Source organism: Lissotriton helveticus, chromosome 1_1 (genome assembly GCF_964261635.1).
Source record: "Lissotriton helveticus chromosome 1_1, aLisHel1.1, whole genome shotgun sequence".
Lineage (NCBI taxonomy): Eukaryota > Metazoa > Chordata > Amphibia > Caudata > Salamandridae > Lissotriton > Lissotriton helveticus.
The window spans coordinates 292,163,749-292,187,166 of NC_136057.1; the positions used below are offsets into that span (position 1 = coordinate 292,163,749).

Here is a 23,418-nt window from a genome sequence, read left to right on the forward strand (position 1 = left end):
GGTGAAAGTTCAGGTCTCCAAGGAGGATGTAGTCGGTGGTGATGAAGTCAGCGATGGAGTCGCTAAACTAGGGGCGGGGTCGGAGGAGTCGGTAGACGAGGGTGCCTCTGAGGGTGGAGTTTGGGTCTGTGTGGATCTGGAAATGCATGTGTTCGGCGGTGTTGAGCGTGTCGTCGGTGCTAGTCGAGAACCTGATGCTGTTCTTGTGGACAATTGTGATTTATCCTCCAACTCCGTTGGTGCGGACTCTGCGGGTGAGCTTGTAGCCGTCTGGGATGGCTATGGCGATGTCGGGTGCGGAGGAGTTGTTCAACCAGGTCTCTTTCAGGAGGGCGACGTCCGGGGAGGTTGTGTTGAGCAGGTCCCAGAGCTTGACAGCGTGTTTGTGTGCGGAGCGGGTGTTCAGTAGTATGCATCGGAGGTGGTTGAGGTCTTTCTTGGCGGGTGGTTCGTCGGCTCTGTGGCTGGTGTAGCTGCAGTTCCAGCAGGTGAAGGGGCCGTGTGTGCATTTAGGGGCGGCCTTGAAGCAGTTGTGGGTCCGTCCGGGGTTGAGAGCGTGCAGAGTGCTGGCGTCATAGTGGTACAAAAGGGGGTGGTGATGGACGGAGCATGGCGGTGGTGGCGGTGGCGGTGGTGGTGGCGGTCGTCATGGCGGGTGCTGGGGTCAGGGGTGCTAGCGCTGGGCGTGTTCCAGGCGCGGACGGTCGCAGATGGGCTTGCCGCGTGCCAGCGGCGCAACCACGCAGGGGTCGGCATGTATGGGGAGGTGGGAGTGAGGGGGCAGCGAATGGGCATTCAGGGGGGCAGAGCCGCAGGGGACTCAGCGGCGGGGGCGGTGAGGGGCAACAAAGGAAACAGAAGGCAAAGGGCACAACAATTGAGGGGTAAAAGAGTGGCACAGAGGGCAGAAAGGTCACAAAAGGGCAGAAGGTCACAAGAAATGGGGGGAAACGAGTGGCACAGAAGGCAGAAAGGTCACAGAAATGCAGGGGCAGCTAAGCAACAGAAGGGAAAAACAGGCAGAGAGACACGGGGGCCGCGAGGGAAGCAGAAGGAAAAACCGAGCAGAGAGACACAGGGGCAGCGAGAGCAGCAGAAGGGAAACCAGGCAGAGAGACACGGGGCTGCGAGGGGAACAGAGGGAGAGAACGGGCATAGACCACGTACAGGCAGCGGGGGAGACAGACAACAGCAGTCATAGACACAACAATGAAAATGCAGTCACTACAACGGGAACAATGAAAGAAAATGCAGGCAATACAATGGAGGATGAGCAAACCTACGGCTTACCACTGGCCACCAGGGATGAGGCACAGGTGGTAGCCTGCGGGTGGAGGAGGGCCTCGAACTTCTTCAGCAGCGGCAGCTGGGGCAAGGACACACAGGCGGTGCTGTGCGGAGGGGGAGCGACCTACCTGGAAGGGTCAAGGGTCGCTTGATAAATACATGGGCCTATTTAAAAGGCATATAGGGCCAGATGTAGGTAACTTCTATTTACCGACTCATAAATACCGAATTTTACCAATTCGGTATTTATGAATCGGTAAATATGAAGGGGTGAGATTTAGGTAAATTTTTAAATTGAATTACCGAATCGGTAACATTCGGTATTTACCGATTCGGTAAATACCGAATCGGTATTTCCCATTGATTCCTATGGGCTGTGAAACCCATAGGAATCAATGGGAAATACCGGTTCGGTATTTACCGAATCGGTAAATACCGAATGTTGCAAGGGTGCAGGGGGTGTCACTTTGACACCCTCTAGCACCCGAAGTAAAGGCATGTATGACATGTGGCACACATACATGCCCTTAGGGCATGTCTGTGTGTCACATTGCACAGTGTGCATGCACAGATGTGCATGCCCACCTGGATTCGGTATTTTACCACACAATAGGATTGTGTGGTAAAATACCGACTCTTAAGGGCCTGTGACACTCTCAGGAGTGTCACCTACATTTGGACTTACCGAATCGGTAAAATTACCGAATCGGTATTTTACAGAATCGCTAAATTTACCGAATCGGTAAATTTACCAATTCTGTAAAATGATGGCACCTACATGCCAATTCCTAAATATCGGTCAGTAACGGCCGAAATCGTCCGTTACCGACCGGTATTTGGGCTCCTACATCTGGCCCATAGTATCTATGTAATCAGAATGATACAAGGTTAGTAGGATGTCTTGTGGGTTTTTTCCATACAACCCATAATAAGCTGACAGATATGCATGTAAAACTCACTGATGTGGCCCCTGGTTCCCAGAGTCCTAGGCTATGTTTGTTGAAGAAGAAAGCATAAATTGAGCCATTAGAAGAAAAAATTAAATCTATCATTCAGCAGCGACCAATTATAATCAGTCTTTATTGTACTGGACTAGCAGGTAGCATTTATGATGACTCGACCCTATTGGGATGTGCAGGTAGCTTTTCCGCCGAAGGGAGCTAAATCATACATCATTTTTTGTGTATTTATTAAAATACCTTCCAACGTTTCCAGACAAATATCCCAAACCAAATGTGACTATCAGTTTAAGAGCCTGCAGTTGTGTGCTGCTTTAAACAATTACAATTTTCCCATAATAGCCTTGGATTTTTGCCGGGTTCGAATCGCTTGATGCAGTTTTATGAATTTTTCACTGTTTGATGATTTCGAAGGGATGAAGGAATGAAATTATCATGTGTTTAACAGTAAATGTCACACACAGTGCTTCAAGTTCTTAATCTTGCCTCTGAGTCGGCAATCATCTTTTCTTCGTTGGACAGCTCCTCAAAATCCACCCGCCCATGCATGCGGCCTGGCTGCACTGAAGTGCTATGCATTCTGGGTATGCAGGAAGTGAAACTAGGCATCTCAGCCTGTTAGAAACGGGTAGCATGGTGCAGAGTGGGCGGTCCAAACTCCAGAGGAAATGTGTAAAGCATCCGCGCAGCACACACAGGCGACACACAAGGCACACTACAAAAAGAGACTCCACACCAGGTTAGGTGAAAAACAGTAAAAACAGTATGTGTATGTGTACTGTAAAATAAACACATCAGAAGGGAATCACAGGTGCAGATAAACTGTGCCAGCCGGCACCGGGGAATAATTCACAAGGGGACTATATGCAGGGCAGCGGCAATCGGGCCGCTGCCAGAACCATCATAAGTCCAAGGATAACTGAAAGTCCATAAGCAGTAACTTCTCACCGGCCATACCTACTGGTGAGTAGACATGCACTTGGCATAAATCACTTTAGGCATTTGTCAAGGTAGGCCTAAACATGAAACCAGCCACGTAGGCATTAGGGAAAAACAGTAGCATTAAAGGCATTAATCATGAAAACACATTATGCATAACTAGCCTGGAATGGGAACCTCAGGTTAGGCATAGTATGTAAAACGCCAGCATTGCAGCCTTAGGGGAAAGGAAACCATTAGCACTAGGCATAAAACGCACAGTGGTCAGGCATAAAGCCTGAATCAACACCATAGGCTTACCGCCACAGAGGACCTGAAAACATATTCTGCATATCATTAGGCACACCATACTCAGCTGGGGTCTAAACCATGGGAGCATTAAATCACCTTAGATTAGGCACTTTACGCAGGACCCCCACAAGGTAGCATTAGGGTAAAAGCATTGCCAGCAAACAGTATAAATAACCTATTAGGCGGGAAAAACATTAGGCATCAACCTGTGGGCATAAACATTGTAGGCATGAAGCATTCTTATTAGGGTAAAAACGCTTGGCAACATCACCTTAGGCATTAGCAGATGCATAAGGCACCTCCTGCGGTACATGGGGCATACACATGAGGCATTTCATCATTACCCACATTAAGACTGAACATTAGCATATTAACCCCCAAACATCCTGGAAGCATTAGATGGGAAAGAAACCATTAGCGATATAACCACATGCTTCAGGCATAAGCAACATTAACAGCGCCTGGGAGGCCCTACTCAGGGGCTATCAAATTACCAATGGCCCAAAATCAGCAATGCAAACTGGCCTCTCTCCGGGGCTCAAATACCCTATGTCCCGCAAAGTCAGGGCTGGCTGCAAAAACAGCAAAAGCAAAGTGTGCAAAGCACTGGGGTAGGGCAGAAGTGTCTCTCACTCCTCTCTCTCTTCTCCTGAGGAGTACAATGCCCCCCAATACGTTGCAGCTGCCCACTGTCAACCAAGCAGGCAGGGGGGAATCCCACACGCCAGGATACCCTCGTCTCGCTTTAGAATACCGGCGCTGCAGACGCCCGCTCCTCTTCTCCTGGGCACAGTTGTAGCGCCTTGGCAGCAAGCAGAGCACAGTCAATGCACATATGGTACTCTGGCAGCACCCCAATGCAGCACACACGCAGGAGAATTGAAATATAGCGCTTTGACAGCACAGTAGGCGACAGCTCTTCTTCCCCTGGCACCTTGAATATAGCGCTTGCGAGTCACTAGGTCCCACTAGAAGCTTCAGGGACAGAAGATAGTGTACCACTTCAGGAAAACAGTGCCCACCAGGCACTAGAGTGCAGGCAGAGCAGCACAGTCACTTCAAATATGGCGCTCACCAGGTGCTCGGTGACTCACAGTTCCCGGGGTCCCACCCATGGGAGTAGCGCCCACGCTCCTCACCTCCTTGGAGTGCAGGCAGTCAAAGTATAGCACTCAAGAGGCGCTAGGGCAGCAGAGCAGGCAGGGCAGGCTGGGCAAGATCAGGAGACAGTGGGCACTCATCAGTACAGGACAGCAGCTCCTAGAAGCAGTCATCTCCTATAAAGTGGCACTCCTCCTGACACAGCAGTCTTCACTCCAGCAAAGGCTCTCACTGGCCCTGTGGACAGCAGAGGGGTACAGATGGGCTCAGGGGCCAGCAAACAGGCCCATGTGGCGATACCTCCTGACAGAGTGTCCCCTCTCATCCAGTCCACCCTCAGTTTGAGCACATGGCATCTCTACTGCTCTACATATACACCCCTCCTCCCACCTACCAGAAAGAGCTGGAAGCTTCTAGAAGGTCCCTGGCAGTTCCATTCTCACTGTCACTGGGGGAAGTGTAGAGCACCTTGACACTTCAAACACTAGACTGCCAACCCACCTCAGGCAGGCAGCACAAGCAGACAGAAATGGCGTCCATTTTAAAAGTGACATTTCTGCAATGGTGAAAATAAAGGTGCGTACACCATTACACAGCATGTATTATTTTATTCTCACACCACACATGGCATATACATTTCCTACCATGGGGGAGATGTCCCCTAAAGGGGGGGGTCCTAATATACCTATGTAAGGCAGAAAGCACACACACTTTGCACTGCCAACCAGCGCCAACGTGTCCAACATCCTGAACCCACCAATTCCATCACAGCGAAAGGGCTAGGGGAAAGGCAATAGGTTGCGGGATGACCCTGCAAGCAGGTGCAAGTCCAACACAGTCAATAAAAGCTCGGCTCTCATGCTGTTTATAATAGTAAACAGAATAAGAGCAGTGAAAGTATTGGCTGGGAGGTGAACACAGCATTCCATCAAAGACCGATGGGGCTGTGACTCTGCCTCCCAGCTCACATACAGTGATAACTGGGGATGCCTGAACGACGCATGTCAGGCTGGCTGCAGGCAAATTACCATCCAACCTGGCATGTGCAGTTCAGATACACAGCCCAGGCTGGTCACTGCAGTAAACCACACCTAGGAGGACAGTATGCCTTGCCTGCCAGGAGACAGATAAATAGGGTATTTGTCGGTAATGGCTAGCAGGTACATGCCATCCTTCACAAACGTGTTTCTCCTTGTCTGTTACACAACAAGGATACAGTATAAAAACAATGATAGCTGACCAAGTTACTCTCAACCACCATCTTCACCACCTACACACGTAGACCCAACAAAATGCCTTCTAAGCCTGCTGGACAAGGATTAGGATATAGACAAACACTATTGCCATCTTCATACAGTTAATGCCAACATTATTAATACACCTGCTACAAGTTCAAAGATTACTATTCACTCTTCTAAAAAAGTTACAACACTGCTGAAACACAATCTCTAGACTGCCTACTAATAAATGCTCAATTATTCTCAAGCATGAAATTTAAGACTTAAACAATGACACACATCCTGACATACGTTTCGCAACTGAGCCATGGCTGGGAGATGACATGGCTCTGATGTTGCATAAAGCTGTTCCACAAGGCTATCAAACTGATAATGCAAAATTGCATAGACAAAAGAGGTGGTGGACTAGCTGTTATACTCAAGGAAACAATAAATCTCACCAAACTTGATGACATTTCCAAACAACGTTGTGAGGCTCTTTTCGCCAGATGCAACCCAACACCAACTTCCTCCTGTAACTTCCACCTACTTTACAGACCACTGCTTAACAATGCAACATTCCCAGACATGTTTATAGACATAGTTACAAAACTTATGACACTACACTCCAACCTGTGCACCCTTGCTGACCTAATCATATGGTATGATAAATCCAATATGCCCCATCCAAGAACAAGCATCACTGATCTAGACACACTGAACATACATCCGATCATCCACAAACTTCACTATACACATCCTCAATGTAATTTTTGCAAAATCATAACTAGTTACCTTTCAAAGGATGACTCCAGTCACATGAATAGACCACCATCTTGTAGCTTTTCAACAAATCAACATACCTAAAGCCACCTTACATGCATCCACCTACCGACAATGGAACAAAGTCAGTATTGAATACTTAGAAATACAGCTAACATACTACACAGATTTGGATACCATAAATGCAGTTGAAAGTGTTGAGTGGCTCTCGTAAAGTTTTTGAAATCCTAATACCATTAAGAACAATAAAACAGGACAAAAGAAAATAAGCACTTTGGAGAGATACAGAAATACAAACAAGATAAAACAATAAATAGCAAAGCTGCAATGTACCTGGATCAAAATAAATAGCAATCAAGACAATTTCTCTACCAACGCAAACATACCTGAATATACTAGCAAGCAATTAGTCAACAATTTCCTGACAAACTGGTAATTCATTACACAACCAAAGCAGACATGTTGGACTCCTATTTAAAACAAAGGAAAACCACCAGCACCAACCCATTCCAACAATCCCCTTCCAAAAACTATCACAAAGTAAATTTACGGATCTTGTCAAAGCAAGCAGGCCAGCAGGCTGTCCTTCTGACCCTTGTCCACCACAAATCTTCAAAAACATTCTTTTAATACCACTGCTGCCAAACAAGTCAGATAAATCATCAATAATTCTTTATCTACAGGAATCTTTCCAGAAGACTAAAAAAGTCCCGCAAATTAAAGAAAAACAACCTGGATCCACAAGACCCAAACAACTACAGACCCATTAAAATGGACCTTTACTGGCCAAACTGATAGAAAGAGCAGCTTTCACCCAGCTGTCACAGTTCATTGAAGATAACCCCAAACTTTCTGACTTCCCAACAGGATTACACAGAGGAAGAGGCACAGAATCTGTGCCCTCCTCGCCATCTGGGATGACCTTAAAAACACAGTAGACTGGAATGGGGCCTCTGCAATCCTTCTCTTGAATCTTTCAGCTGTCTTCGACACCGTTGACCATGACACTCTAATCCAAAGACTCTACGAAGTCAGCATAGAGGGGACTGCTCTGACTGGATTAGATCCTACCATCAAAACAGAACAATTGTCAACCACACTCCCCATTTTTCATCCAAACCGTAATTCACAAAAGAAGGGGGCCCTTAAGGCTCTATCATCTCACCCAAGCTTTTTAACATCTACAACGAGTAACTACCGACAAGGAACAATGCATTTCAGCTCACATGCTATAACTATGCAGATGACACACAAATACTACTTAAACTAGAAAGCCTCAAAGACATTGGAAACTCCAAAATCTTTAGTTGCCTCATAGCCGTTTTGTCAGTGGATGACATGGAGCCATCTGAAATTGAAAACTGAAATGCTCACATGTGGCGATCATGACCAACCCTGCGTCTGGCCTTAAGATCTGGGACCACCTCCTAAAGTATCTAAGTAAGTAAGAAACCTCAGAATTAACATGGACTCTAAGTTGAACATTAATGCCCAATTGGACTAGTTGGCAATATGAAGCTTCATTGCTATGAAAACTCTGCAATACATCTTCCCCCACCTAGGATTCCTACACAAGGTCCAAGCTTCTAACTCTCTTGTACTGTCTAAACTTGATTATGCCAATGGCCTCTACCATGGATCGTCTTTAGCAACTATGAAAAGACTACAACAAGTCAAGAAGTTTGCTGCCAAACTACATGCAAAACCACAAGCCCACATCTCTTCTGCCTTGAGGGGCCTACATTGGTTACCGGTTCCAGAAGATGCACCTTCAAGCTGCTTTTCATCAGTATTAAGTCCCCAAATATATAAAAAAAATAAACCTCTGCTGCATATTGACACCTTGCCTACAAGGAAAAAGTTGGGAACAAACTCTGTGGAACTCCGCACGGCTCCGCCACCCACCTCCACCCCTCCTATTAACAATTAATTCTACGTTAATCAACAGTAAAATAAAAAACACTTACCTGTACTGCGGCGGCCCTGGGCTGCCCTCCTCCTCTTCCTCGCCATCTGGATAATCCTTGCGAACACTGCACATGCGCACGCTCCTGCGCAGTTTTCTCACGGATCACCCACAGGCGGCGAGGAGGAGCAGGAGAGCAGCCCGGGGACGCCGCAGTACAGGTAAGTGTTTTTTAATTTACTTTTAATTAATGTACAATTAGTTTTTAATTTGGGGGTTGGAGGCGGAGGCTGGCCAACCCCGCTCTGCTGTGGAGTGTGTTCTCCGCCCGCCCTTAGGTGGTACATTTTTCTCTGTTCAGGCCAGCAAACTATGGATTTCAGACATAAGAGTACAAAAGACTACTCAAGTGTTGGGTGTTTCCTACATCACCACCATATTCAAACACAATTGCACAGCATATGCCTGTGTATGTAAGCGTGTATAAATTGATTATATACATGTATTTAAATATGTGCATCTCTCTGTACATATACATATAAATATATATGTATAAACTTAAGGTTTAAAAATGTATAGAAATTTGATAGGTCTACTTAACAAATGTATATATTATTTATGGTTAAAATATATCCAACGTTGCTCCTTGATGCTGTGTGCCTCTGTGCTCCTGATCACAGGGAATGTCGGCTGAAAGCGGAGACGGCCTCTCCGTATTACAAGCATCAAAACTGTATTTGCAACATTAAAAGCTATTTATTCTCTGACATATTGCGTATAGGTGCTTGACGTGTTTCAGCTGTGGAAATCGGCCTTGTTCAGACACAAAAAATGCAATTTTTAAAGGCAAATATATATTCCCATGTGAAATTTGGAAAGTGATAAACATAGAAGTTGAAATACAAAATCTTTTTTTCATCTCTGCTAGGAATCAAAATAAAGTGTTAATCAACAGAAGGAACAGAATACTAGTATAGCAGTGTAGTGTGTTTTTACACAGTGAACACTCAATACATTGAGTGAATTCTTGTACATTGACATTAACCTTCGGGCGGACTTTAAATTAAATGTGGGGATTTTTACTCTTTCCTTCCTTCCTGAATTCACGGGTTGGAAAGATACAATGCTGCACTGAGGAAATAAGGTTATCACTGCTCAGTATTTCACAGCATGCTTTTGGTATTAAGGGGTTTATTTGATGTTGGATGGAATTGCTTCCATCTGACACTGACACGGTCCCAGTACACTCAGTTGGCGGCCCAACTGAGTCAATGCAACATGACTGATCACTGTTAGGCGCATGCTCCCTCTCCTCAATGGGAGCTTGTGTTAAGCCATAATCTAGAAAGGCCCGCCCTTGAGGTTACTAGCTGGCTTCAGGCTCTCAGAACCCATCAAAAGCCAACTGGAATGACGGCTGGTTTACTTTCCGACCACCTCCATTATAGTGAGGCAGATGGAAAGTAAAAAGAGCATGCCATTACAATGCTGCCCCTTTACGGGCCGCATCGTAATCGCCCCCTATATATCTATTTTTACTCAAAAGAAATGCTTAGTTCATTCTAGTCAAGTGACTAAGGACCTGATTATGAGTTTAGCAGGGTGGGAGTGAGGCGTTACGCCAACACCTGCTCCCATACATCAAAACGAACGCCACACACCCGCCAAATTATGAGGAAAATCATGGTCTGGCAGGCCGCATGGCAGTCCCATGGAGGTGCAGTAAAAAGGCTAAAATGTGAACCTTAATGCTTCATTGCTGTGTGACCGCCACAGTGCATTCCAGCATGCCATGGACAGTGAAGTCCAAGCAGTGCTGGAACTGGTGGTGCATGCACTCAGGGGGGTACAGCATGTGCTCCTGCATGCACCAACATGCTTGAGGCAAGGGGAGCACTGTAGGGCCCCTTTGTTTCCTGACCGCCAGCAGTTTCTTGGAGTAAGAACCTCCATGGGACCGCTGGCGGTCAGGAAACTCGTGATATGCATGGCAAGTCCGCAGTGGCACCTGAAACATATTGTGAGCTCCTGGCTGCCTCACCACTGCAGAGTGTTCCCTGGTGGTTACAGCAGCCCAATGGCGGTCTGGTTGCCAAAGTTGTAACACCACTGTCAGACTCATAATTAGGCCGTAGGATTTTTTAATTTTTGTCATTCACCACATCAATCCTGTGAAACAGGGGTTTATATAAATTAATCATGATTTAAATATCCAGTTCTGCACTAGATATAGGTTTGCACTTCTGATATAAATAATATCTGACTGTATTATTCAAATGAATGTTCTTATATTTCTTTTTTTAACAGATGCAGCATACACAATGCATGCACCAAGAGTGGAGACCTTTATCTGTAGGTTAACCATTGGGGAGTGCCTATAAAGGCAATGTGCTATCCAAACTTTGTGTATCAATGATTTTAAGAGGATCTAATCTTGTTTGGGAAGGAACTTCTGAGGGGATGCCTACTGAATTGAACTTAACTAAGTTAACCTTCAACAAACTAGTGGAGGGTGGCCAAAATAATCCCATGATTTACAAATGATCTGAGTGTGCCCAGTGGATGGGGTGGGTGGGGTCCGGGGCCTCACTTACCAGTATGTTTGCCTGCAAGCTTTCCCAGCCTGGTCATGTTTGTGTGTGGGGAGGGGCTAGGGATTAGATGGTTCCTATACTCCATTCCAAAATCACATAGTACCTTAATAGCTTATATTTGCCTCTATGTACTCTGTTGAAGTGCTGCACAGCTGAGTAAATATTGACATTGTTTTTAATCGCACAAATGCTCCTCCCACCAGTCCATATGTAGATTACCATAACTGGGGGCAAAGCAGGTGCCCATCCCTGTACCTGTGATTTGTTAGAATATCTCCTTATCAAATAAGAAAGGATTACTGGTAAAATACAAGTTTGTCATCTCTATTACATCTGCGTATGTTTTACTAAACATACTGGTTGCGCCCTCAAAAAGTGTTTATGGCTATTAGTCCATCTTCATGGTGTATGCTTGTATGAAGGGATGTTACGTCTGGTGTCATTATTGCATAGTGTTTCTCCCATGTAATGTTGTAAATTCTCTTCAGGAAATCGTCTGTGTCCTTCATGTATGATGGTAATGCTTTTACGAACTCATGTAAAACTGTGGTTTACACATCTCAAGGCATTTTCAAAGAGTCTATCTATGTCTGATATTATTGGGCGATCAGGTGGTAGACTTTACTTTTTATTCACCTTTGGAAGGAGGTAAAAAGCTGAAATCTGTGTATGATCTTCCTTCCGCAAAATGTATTCTTCTTGACTCAATATATCTTAGTCTTCGCAAGTATTCAGCTGTTTGTTAATCTCAGTTCTAAGCTCTTGTATTTTTGTATTTGTTGTTCTTCTATAACAATCGTTATTGTTAGGTTGTTTGTACGTTTCTTTGTACATCTTTAGCGGCAAAGTACTGTGTTACCCCTTTTGTCTGCTCTTCTAACCACTATATCAAGTCTGCTTTGCATCTTCTTCATTAGATTGTAAAATTTCAACTGTGTTTGTCCATAGGTCTTCTGCTTCGTATGTCCTATCACATGATACCCTGTTTTTATTTCCTGTGTTACAAGCTCTGCATAGAAGTCAATACTATCTCTCCGTAGAATTGAATAAAATGTATATGATGGTTTAAAGTGTGTTGGGGCTTCCCCATAAACATCCAAACCTAAAGATTTTATCAGTTTATCCAGATTCCGTTTTGGTGATATATATACATATATACATATTAATATTATTATAATTGTCTGCTATGGGGAGATTAAGGAAATTCAGCGCTTCAAGACACAGTACACAAAACCCCCTTTTTGTACCGCTTTTGGCCACCATAAGTGTGGCAGAGTATGCTCAGACGTGAGTCCCTTGCTCACTTTGCCACTGGATTCAAGCAAGCCGGGCTGAAGACGGCTGTAATGCCAGAAACCGGTCCTCGGAAGCTTGTTTCCGGTCCAGGGAAGGCATGGCTTGGCAGTTCGGGCTGGACTGTTCCCATGAGGCACAGGGTCAGACTGATTTGCATATAGCCATGTCTGAACTGGGGTGGCAGAGTGGGCTAAAGAACGGTGATGGATTAAACCCAGATCTTTTGACTGGGTGTGAGTGTTTGATTGGTTCAGATGCTCCGTCCATCACCACCCCCTTTTTGTACCGCTTTTGGCCACCATAAGTGTGGCAGGGTATGCTCAGACGTGAGTCCCTTGCTCACTTTGTTACTGGATTCAAGCAAGCCGGGCTGAAGACGGCTGTAATGCCAGAAACCGGTCCTCGGAAGCTTGTTTCCGGTCCAGGGAAGCCATGGCTTGGCAGTTCGGGCTGGACTGTTCCCATGAGGCACAGGGTCAGACTGCTCCCCCAAAACTATCCCCATATGTATATGGCTATCCCACCGTCGAGGGGCTATTTATTAGTATACTCATGTTGTACACAAAAAAACTTGAACTCCCACCAATGCACTTTTCATCCTATACCTCTCTCAATATATCCTCTACCGCCTCTGTCTTACTCTTTCCAAACCTCATTTTACTACTATGATATTAATATTAGCCCTTTCTTGCCGCTTTACTCTTCTATCCCTCCTTGACTCACTCTAAATCTAATTCTTCTACTATGATCTCCCTAATAACCTTTTCTAGACTCTTCTCCTCATTATCCCTCCTTGACTCACCCCAAACCTCATTTTACTACTGTGATCTCCCGAATAACCCCTTCTAAACTCTTCCATCCTCTATCCCTCCTTTAACTCATCTCAACCTGTATCTTACTCCTGTGATTTTCCAGAAATAATTTCCAGACTCTTCCTTTCTCTAACCCTCCTTTATCCTATTCAATCAAACTAACAGACTCATATTTCCCTAAACGAATCCACCGGTAATCCTTTTTGCATTCCATAGGAGCGTGCTACTTACCATAAATTCGTCACGGCCTGTTCAGGGGTAGTAAGCGGTAAATAAATACATTTGTGATTACAATTTTTATAAACCATGTTTAGGCAAAAATATTTATTCAGACAACATTTTTATTATCGTTATTTTCATGATGGCCGCTGTACTCCACCACTTCCCTTAATTAAGATTGACAATCATAACTAGGGAGAGATTGAAGCTCCTATTCATTTTCTCATTTAAAGTACAAACGTGACATGACCGGATCTCCATCTTTATTCACAAATCAGAAAGCATATCTTTGTTCGTACTTCTTGTGATGTATTTGCAAGTTACTACCACTTTCATATTTTTTAATGTGTAGTGCACGATTTGCTTATTGTCCAAACTGCAGTATTCGCTAAATGACCAGTTCTAAATTAAAAATGTAAAGGAGACACAAATTCCATGATAGAATGCTCTTAAAACTGCAGTGATATAACTTTTACAAGACATTGTATCGATCATTCTGTGATTTGATTAGCAATTTATTGATCATTTCTTCAGTGTTGCTCAATTAACCCAATTTATGTTTCTCCTGGTATTCCCAGATATTTGATTTTGAACTGACTAAAGATGAGATGGACACCATTCTGAGCCTTAACAGAAACTGGCGACTCTGTGACATGGAAATGTGAGTATCCTGGCGGGTAAGAGGTGGAACTCAAGTTTTTAATAATTAAGAGCTGAATATTGTCACAAACAAACATCTTTAAAGTAATGTAACTGATAGATATTATTATACGCATTCAATTTTTTGGGCTTGTGGCAGACAAGAGCATGGGATTCGAGCACGTGGCTTGTAAGTTGCACACGTCATCAGTTTATGGTTTACGCACTGAGTCACCTTATTGGAGTATGTCTTTCAGGAAGGTAGTCCTAAGTAAAATAATAAAACAGATTTTATGGAGTAGATTTAAGTCTCCTGGAGTCCAACTACAAGATGCCCCTGGTCTCATTGGGCACATTTAAATGCCTTTGTAATAATAATAGATGTCTGAGGGTATTTTTCTTATAATGAAGTGAACCTACCTCGCGAGAAGAGAGTCTAGGCAGAGGATAGGGCCAGGGTCTAGCCCAGTGATTTCTGTACATAGACAAAGATGATGTAGGGATGGTGGGGACACTGGTCCCAGGGTGTGGTCATAGGGTACACACTTTGCTTGCTGGATATGGCTACAACAGGCTCACAGGAAGAGGGCAAATGGCACATCTGTAGATGATGCAGAATTAAATAAATTCACTGACAACAACTTTTATAAATGGTTGTTATGACTGGCTACGTAGACCACAAATATGTAATAAAAAAAGAAGGAAAACATTGGTAGGCCTTTTGCCTTCAATTTAAGAGCTGTCATGGTTTTGATCCAGATTCAATGCTAGACCTCATTTATGTTTAGCTAATCAGCCATCATAGGAGACATCACTGGTCACATAAGACAGCATCATCAAAGACCTCAGTAGTGGCATCATTCAAGATACACATTGCAGTAAAAGTACAGTCTTTTTTTGTAATGCCTACAATGTTTTATGGTTGACAGTGGAACAAACCAATAGATGTGTCTCTATGGCTTTCTTGAATTCTAAGTAGTGGTCAAATACCCTCATCTTGGTGTTTTAGAACTGTTATAGGCGAGATGGGTAGCTAATTTTTGGTTTGGCTATGTGGGGATGTTTGCCTTCCTTTGTGATAAGTAAAATGTTGGTTGGCATCGCCTGCTCATGCAGAATGTTTCCTTTGTCTGTAAAGTGATGGGAAATGTTTTCTAGAGCGCATACAGGAACAGTGTGCCCCTACAATTCAATTGCCCTAGATAGCTCTATAGTAAACCCAGTGTTTAATTTGTAAAAGAAAAAATACAGATGCCAAAACTTTTTTCAGAAGCCAGTGCCTGTGCAATTACATGACGGCACACCCAGCACCAAGGCTGGTAGTCTTAAATCCACCTCATGCCTCTGTAATTCACTACCAGACACAACCTACACATTTTTCTCACTCTTGCAGATTTCTCCATTTATGGGATTATATGACGCTATAACGTAAGCAATTACTATGCATGCTTTTACAAGGCGGTTTTTACATCGCAACTACCAAATCCAAAAATTCTTTATTTCGGTCTTTTAGACCATAAAAGATACAACAAAAACATTCAACATTAAAAAACATTAAAAACATATCATAAAAAATCATATCCTTGGGAATCAATTCATAGAGGGGGGTAGCATTAGAGTTCATATCAATGTCAGTCTTTTAATAGTTTATTCCTTATCTGCCACATAGCCATTATGTATTTGGCAACTGCAAAGACTATGTGGGGCAGAGTACAAGTTTTCAATATTCTGTAAGAGTGCAGATGGCTCCTTATGCCCAAGGTCCTACATAGTGGCACAAGCCAATATTTCCTTGGTCTATTGTAGGCTGGGCAGAAGAACAGAACATGAATTTCCTCCTCATCATGATTGTTGCACCCTGGACAGATTTTATCATCCCTCTTAGTCCATTTGCAGGTAAAAGTTTTAATGGGCAGAGTGCCTAATCTCTATTGGATGAACAATTTTCGTGCTAAAGTGGGGAAAATTATGTCCATAAAACCTTCAAATTGATAAGAATTTTTGGAATCCAGAAATCGGTCTGTTAAAATGCCATTATTCGGTGCAGTTACCAAAGAGAATACACTTTTTTCCTTGTATATTTCCACCAATCTTTTACGGGAAACCCTTTGGCAGCCCTGTTCAGGAACCTCCCATAACTCCGGGAGTCTCAGCCGATACAGTTCTTTCTTAATGAAGACCAACCAAGGAATTCTGTCACGCTTGTTCAGGTTCATTACATGAATGAGATCTTGCCTATAGTGAGCAAGCTCGCTTGTGATCCAAAGCCTGTGCCAGAATCTTAAAGGCTTTAATTCCAGATCATCTACTATGGAGGGGAGACCCACGTCTAATCTCAAGGGGAGCAGGGGTGTGCCACGGGGGAGGGCTAGGAGACGTCTAAGAAAAATATTTTCTACACTCAGAAGTTCTGTCCCTGCTTTATACCCCCAGGACTCACTTCCATAGGAGCGGCCGCTTTAGCTTGGGTTTTATACATTTCTAATGCCGGGCTAATGGGTTTAAAAGTTGAAGTGCCCGCGACCTTCAAAATTGCACCCGACAGTTGAGACAGCTTTAGCCGGGATCTTGCTATTTGGGGTTCCCAAGATAGGTTCTCATGTAGGGTTACACCCAAATACTGAAAGGTTTTTACCCTTTCCAGTCTTGCTGGGCCCAAGGATGGGTTAGGTCTAGTTTTGGGGGAGGGATTAAATATCATGAATTTGGTCTTTTCTGTATTGATCTCAAGACCATGTTGTCTACAGAAAAGACCAAATCCATCTAAAATCCGCTGAATCCCCATCGGGGATTTGGAAAGCAGGAGGGTATCATCGGCGAACATGATAGCCGGTACCCTCCTGCCTGCCAAGAAAGGAGCGTCATTGTCCCTAACATTGTCGAGATGAGATATAACACTGTTAACAAAGAGGCAAAACAGGGTTGGCGCCAAAACACAACCCTGTCTTACCCCTCTAAGAACTGGGAACCTAGATGACAACGCTCCATCCCTCCCACACCTAACCTGTGCAAAATTACTGGCATGGAGCCTAACTATGGCATTTAGTAGGTGGGTAGGGACACCCAGCTCCTTAAGGACTTCCCACAGTTTTTTTCGGGGGACAAGGTCAAAGGCTGACCTCAGGTCCACGAACACCATGTACAGCCTCCCCCCCTCGATCCTCACAGTTTTCCAATAGAGGAGAACGAGGCGGAAAATCTGATCCATGGTGGACGTGTTTTTTCTGAAGCCAGCCTGGAGGGGACTCAGAATTTCATTTTCCTCCATCCAATCTAGAAGGTGGTCCAGGAGGAGGCGGGAAAATAGTTTTTGGGGGACAACTATCAGGCTGATCGGCCTGTAGTTGGCTGGGAGAAGAGGAGAGCCCTTTTTAAAAATAGGCACTATCTCCGCCCCCAGCCAAGTACAGGGGATCTCCATACCTCCCGCGATTGAATTGAAGAGAATGAGGAGGTACGGGCCCCATATCTCTGGGTGATGTCTAAAGAGGTCGCTAGGCAATCTGTCTAGTCCCGGGGCCTTCCCCTTCGCCAGTCTCTCTATTGCACTGACCACCTCGCCGAGGGTGAATTCTAATCCGGCTCCAGTGGTTCAAAGTGACAATTAAAATCTCCGGCCATCACTACAATCAGTGGGGAGTTGGCCCAGGAATGACGAGAGATCTTCTAGTGTAGGTGAATCCATGGCCACACTGACTGGCGAGAGTATACATTGATAATTGCCAGATTTACCGCATTAGGCCCCCTGAGTAGAACACACTGGATGTCTTGCGAGAACGTCGGTACATTCTCCGCATTACACCCAATGTGACTGGCTACCCAAACCGCCAAACCGCCTGAGGGCCTCCCTTTACCACTCCACCTGGCTTGAATTTCAAAAACTGCATATCCTACTCTACACAGAGGTTCCCTTGCCCATGTCTCTTGGAAAAGACAGATATCACTACTGCCTACTAGGGAATCCCAATCATTTGTGTGTAGTTTATTAACAATACCCGCTACATTCCAAGAGAGGACCTTCAGGGTTTTAGCTGGAGATTTTGAGCCCAATACCCGGTTTTCTCTGGTTTACTGTCCAGTGATGGAACTGCGGGCCCTTGCAGTGATGTTTCCAGGATGGATAAGGCAGTGGGTATTAAGTTAGGACCAGGCGGTGCTACGGGTGATAGACTATGACCAGGTGGACTACAGGGCAAGTCACTTACTCGGCCCTGGGAGCCAGTAGGAATTAAGCTTTCCCGGGGGATACATCAATTTCTCGAATGATATCATCAATGACGCCAGCAGATTCACTAGCGATACTTTGGGTACGTCGTGAATATGCACCCTTTTGGAGTCAATCAACCTGATCGAGACAGCTGAATATGTTGGGGTGTACATAGATGCCACAGGCAGGAGTAACATTGTGAGTGGGCCTATATCTTGACCCATCAACAGCAAAGCCCACCCTTGTCCAGCCATCATCCCTCCTCATAGTCAAATCACGTACATTGGGGTAGAAGTATGACAGGGGAACCAATTCTATGGAAGTATTTCCTGCACCCCCAAGCCAATTAGAGATGTAGGTAGCAACCTGGGGACTCTTAAAGCTTACAATTATGCAGTCCCCTACACATTTCTTGGCGGTGTACCCAACCCATGGAACCCTTCTAACCATAAGAACCTCTCCTTTTAGATTAGGTGGTAAGGGCCTTTGAATATTTAACCAGCTGATGACCTTATCACGTAGGGAATCATGGGATTCTACCACGTCGCTAGAAAGCTCTGGTGCCCCCATCAGAATCACAGTGTAGGGTGCCGCCTCCGGAGGCAAGTTAACTGCTTTTCGCCGGTTATTGGAATTAGCTAACCGATTTGAGCAGTTAGCTGTTCCATTTAATGGTCTCTCCTGGCCAAGTAAGCTGGCCGAGGCGGGTAGCTTCGACCTCCTTACAGTTGGTACCGGAGGCAGTTGCCTAGGAAGTGGTACAGGGGCAGGCTGTGGCACCGTGGCTATGCTAGTGTTATCCCCAGAGGGGGCTATTGGTGGAATAGGGGCCACAGTGGTTGTAATAATAGGGGGATGAGAAGTCCCGGCATTATCCCCCAAGTCTAGCCTCTATGGAATCTAATTTAAGGGAGAGAGGATCCAAAAGGCTTTTGAGGATACCAGTGAGTGAGCAGATAGTATGCTCTGTGGTTTTAGGAATGGCCCTACCAAAAATAAATGGACCGGTGTGCGGGGGAATCGGAGTGGGAGGTGGAATGCTTGCCGTTTCCATATCGTTCCCAAGGACAGATGTTCTGGGGGCGTTCAGGCTATCTACAGTTGTATTCATGATGGAGTCAACTTTAGCCCTTTTGGCACCTTTGGACTTCCTAGATCTTTTTCTTTTCAGGGCAGTGTCCTCTCTGTGGCCCATGTATTCAGTTGATGTAGGACCATCCCCCAGAGCCCTAGTTGGTACTGGCTCAACAGTGAGGGAGGGTTCCACCTCATCAATAATACGTAATGAGTCACTGTCCCTGTGTGAGTTGGATTGTGTCCTTAGCTGCTGTAGGACGGACTCTATGGTTTGGTCAATATTATCCATGAGTGATAAGTGCGTGGCATCAAGAAGCAGTGATGACCTGACATTAGATGGTGACCCCGGTGGAGCCAGATGCGAATTTTCTATACCCTCCACAATTTGCTTTTCCAACACAGTTAGTCCCTTATTAACCACTGTATTTGCCTTGGCAAGGAATTTATCCAAAGTACCTGAAGCCATGGAGGCTGCCTTGCTTCTGGTATCTCTTGTAGACATTTTGTTTGATCCCCCACTTCTGGGCGTCCAGGCTGGGCAGGGCGGTAAAGGTGACCTAGGAGGTAAGGCGTTAGAGGGGAGGCCCGGTCCGGTCTCTACCGTCCTCTAACGGCCTCAAACGGCCCGCCCTTTGCCCGGGCTTCGCCCCGGGCTACGACCTGCGCGCGTCCCGCGATGCGCGGGATTGAGCGTGTTAATATGGCGGATGGGGTGGCTGAAAGGCGGGGGCGGGAAGAGACACCAGCTGCGCTGAGTTGATAAGCGCTTGGGATGCTGCTTCTCGCAGTCCCGGCCCGCGCTGCTGCTGCTGTCGATATCCCCACAATGCGCCCTCCTCGGCGTTTCTTTAGTCCTTTGATTCCACAATCCTTAGGCAGAGTCCGTGGTATGGGCAGGCTCCCAACAAGAGTCCCAATGGCAAGAAACGGCTTGCGAGCAGCTCTCGCGAAGCGGGGGCCGCGAGCCGTAAATAGTCTAGCAGAGGACGGGGGCGGGAAGAGACACCAGCTGCGCTGAGTTGATAAGCGCTTGGGATGCTGGTTCTCGCAGTCCTGGCCCGCGCTGCTGCTGCTGTCGATATCCCCACAATGCGCCCTCTTCAGCGTTGCTTTAGTCCTTTGATTCCACAATCCTTAGGCAGAGTCCGTGGTATGGGCAGGCTCCCAACAAGAGTCCCAATGGCAAGAAACGGCTTGCGAGCGGCTCCCGCGAAGCGGGGGCCGCGAACCGTAAATGGCAATGGCAAGAAATGGCAATGGCAAGAAACTACCATTACATTGCATGATTTTCAATGCATGCCATTGCAATGCATAATAGTTTTAGGGCAACAGTAGGATAAGTGTTGGATAGTGTATAGGTACACATTACTATTCCCACTCCAGTGAATGCAACAGTAGGGTAAGTGTTGGATAGTGTAGGGGTAAAAGTTTCTATTCTCACTCCAGTGAGTGCAACAGTAGGGAATGTGTTGGATAGTGTAGTGGTAAAAATTATTATTGCCATCTGCACCAAAACCCATACCCACCCTAAAACAAAAAAAATCTCCATTACTTACCTTAAAATGCGTTTGAATGGCATGCATTGTAATGGTATGTGTTGTAATGTAATGCTTTGTAGTGACATGCGTTGTAATGGCATGCATTGTAATGGCATGCGATGTAAAGGCAGTTGCGTTGTAACAATTGCTTTGTAAAGGTAGTGCATTGTAATGGATGTTTCCCATTTGTGGTATTTTTTCCATCCTTCTCCTTCTTCTTCTTTCCCTTTGTGTGTTTCACCCTCTATAAATGTTTGATAAAGAAAAATAAGTGCGGTCTTTAAAAATGAGTGCCAGCGGGGCCCTCAGGTAACCACTGACTCAAATAAAGCACTGGTTAAACTGCTTTATGCCCAACCAACATTTTTTTAGTCACATATTTCTCAAAAACTAATGGATGAATTTAGACCAAACACAGGCACTTCCTTGAGTTCTACCTTGATGCGACGTTTGGTATAAATCCATTCTGCTTTTTTTTCGGTATCGAAGAGCAAATAATCCTATATGACTTAAACAAGAACAAAATCATTTATTCAAGGAATATTTTAATGCTGCAACAAACGAGGCTAAGCCAGGAAAAACCAAAGGGGGCATGGTGATTTACATCTCGAATTACATCTTGTGGACACATGCGGAGGTGTACGTGGGTCTCTCATCGATGCAGTGTGTTAAGATTGTAGTGGATCCTCATACCACCCTATTAATTATAAATTTATGTATCCACCCATCCCTTAAGCACAAACCCGACAATATCCATGCCTTAATTGGACTACTTAATGCTTTGAATGCATGCATCCACAAGCTTTCCCACTAGTATCTGGTGATTTTAATAATCAATCTCCTCCAAAGCTCAGATGTCCAACTGCCAAATCATATCCTGGAAATCGCTGGAAATCAAGCTAGAAGGGATCTACAAGGCAAGTCATGCATAACACCCTTAGATGCCTTGGGTTTCTATACACTCAATGGGCGAAGTTAATTGGATAATCCAGCAGCCTTCACTAGAGTCACAGATGGATTAGGCTTCACCTTAGACTATTCTCTGGCTGACCCAAATCTGTTTACGGGACTTACCAATTTTGCTATAAAAAAGATCAGCTAACGATTATTTTGCCCAAACGTTTACTATTGAGATCACTCCACTTTGGGCCCCAGAAGCAAAAGCCCTATAAACACCATCCCAGGCCTTCAATTTAAGGAATCTCACATGGAAGGACACAACAACAGGGACTATTATGGACTTCATCACCAACAACCTCATGCGGGAAATGCTCATCCCTCATTCTGGTTTGTCTCCTGTCCAGGCATGGGAGGATTTTGTTTACATTTTTATTGTAAGCTTTCCTTCCTACAAAACCTCTAAGACATCAAGGTATTAGACAAAGTGCAGAAGAATGATTCTCACCACAACTCCATGGGAACATCTGGAACAATGACTTCAGAACAACAAGTTCCAGAGTCAAGCAAGCCAAACAACGACTTGCCCAAACAACGACGTAGCCTTAACCACACATGTGTGTGGTTAAGGCTAAGTCGGTCTTGTGTTCAGGATAGGCAGGAAGAGAGGAACGAAGGACAGAAACAGGACAGGTAAGAGGGGTTTGGGGTCGTTTTTAAGGGTGGGATGGGTTCAGGGTAGTTTTTAGGGGTGGGGGTTTGGGTAGTTTCTAGAGGGTGGGATGGGTTCAGGGTAGTTTTTTAGACGGTGAGATGTTCAGGGTTGTTTTAGAGGGTAAGAGGGGTATGGGATCGTTTTTAGAGGTGGTGGGGTTTGAGGTCGTTTTAAGGGGTTCGGGTTAGTGTTTAGAGGTGGGGAGGTTTGGGTAGTTTCTGGGGGGTGGTGGAGTTCGGGTTCGTTTTAAGGGGTTTGGGTTGGTTTTTAGGGGGTGGGGTACTGGGTAGTTTCTAGGGGGTGATGTTGGTTTGAGTTAGTTTTTAGGGGATGTGAGGGATTCATGTTAGTTTTTAGCTAGTGGGAAGGTTCTGAGTAGTTTGTAGGAGGTGGGCGGGGTATATGATAGTTTTTAGGGGGTGGGAAGGATTTAGGTTAATTTTTAGTGGTGGGAGGGGTTTGGGCTAGTTTTAAGGGATGGGGGTTTGGGGTAGTTTTTATGGGGTGGGGATCGGGGTAGGTTTTAAGGGTGGGGGTTTGGGGTAGCTTTTAGGGGTGGGGGTTCGGGTCGTTTTTAAGAGGTTGGGGGTGTGTTCAGGGCTCAGAGGGGGAGGGAGGGTGGTTGTAACATTAGCTATGGATGGCCGTTTACAATGCATGCCTTTACCATGAAAATGTGTAGTAAAGGAATGCGTGGTAAAAAGAATCGTGGTTAAGATGTGGTCGTTGTAAAGACCTTGTTGTAAAGATAGTCAAACTCATTGTTTCAACATACAACCTAATTCCATACTATGAAGAAACAACTCAATAGAGAGATCAGGAGCACCCGTTTATGGGATGGTGAACCCAGTCAGGTTTCACTGTCCAAAATAGCCAAAATAAAACAAACCTACGAAAAAGCAAACTAGGCAGCGAAACAAATTTTCAGTATAGCCCTAAGG

General features: G+C 45.2%; 1 protein-coding gene across 1 annotated transcript in view; it reads left to right on the forward strand.

The window, feature by feature from the left end:
• Positions 1-23,418, forward strand: part of LOC144797766 (aldo-keto reductase family 1 member B1-like) — a 207,643-nt gene that overhangs the window by 158,760 nt on the left and 25,465 nt on the right. The window contains exon 7 of the mRNA XM_078668557.1: positions 13,983-14,065. Within this exon, the coding sequence (XP_078524683.1) occupies positions 13,983-14,065 (83 nt within the window). The remainder of the gene's footprint in view (positions 1-13,982; positions 14,066-23,418) is intronic.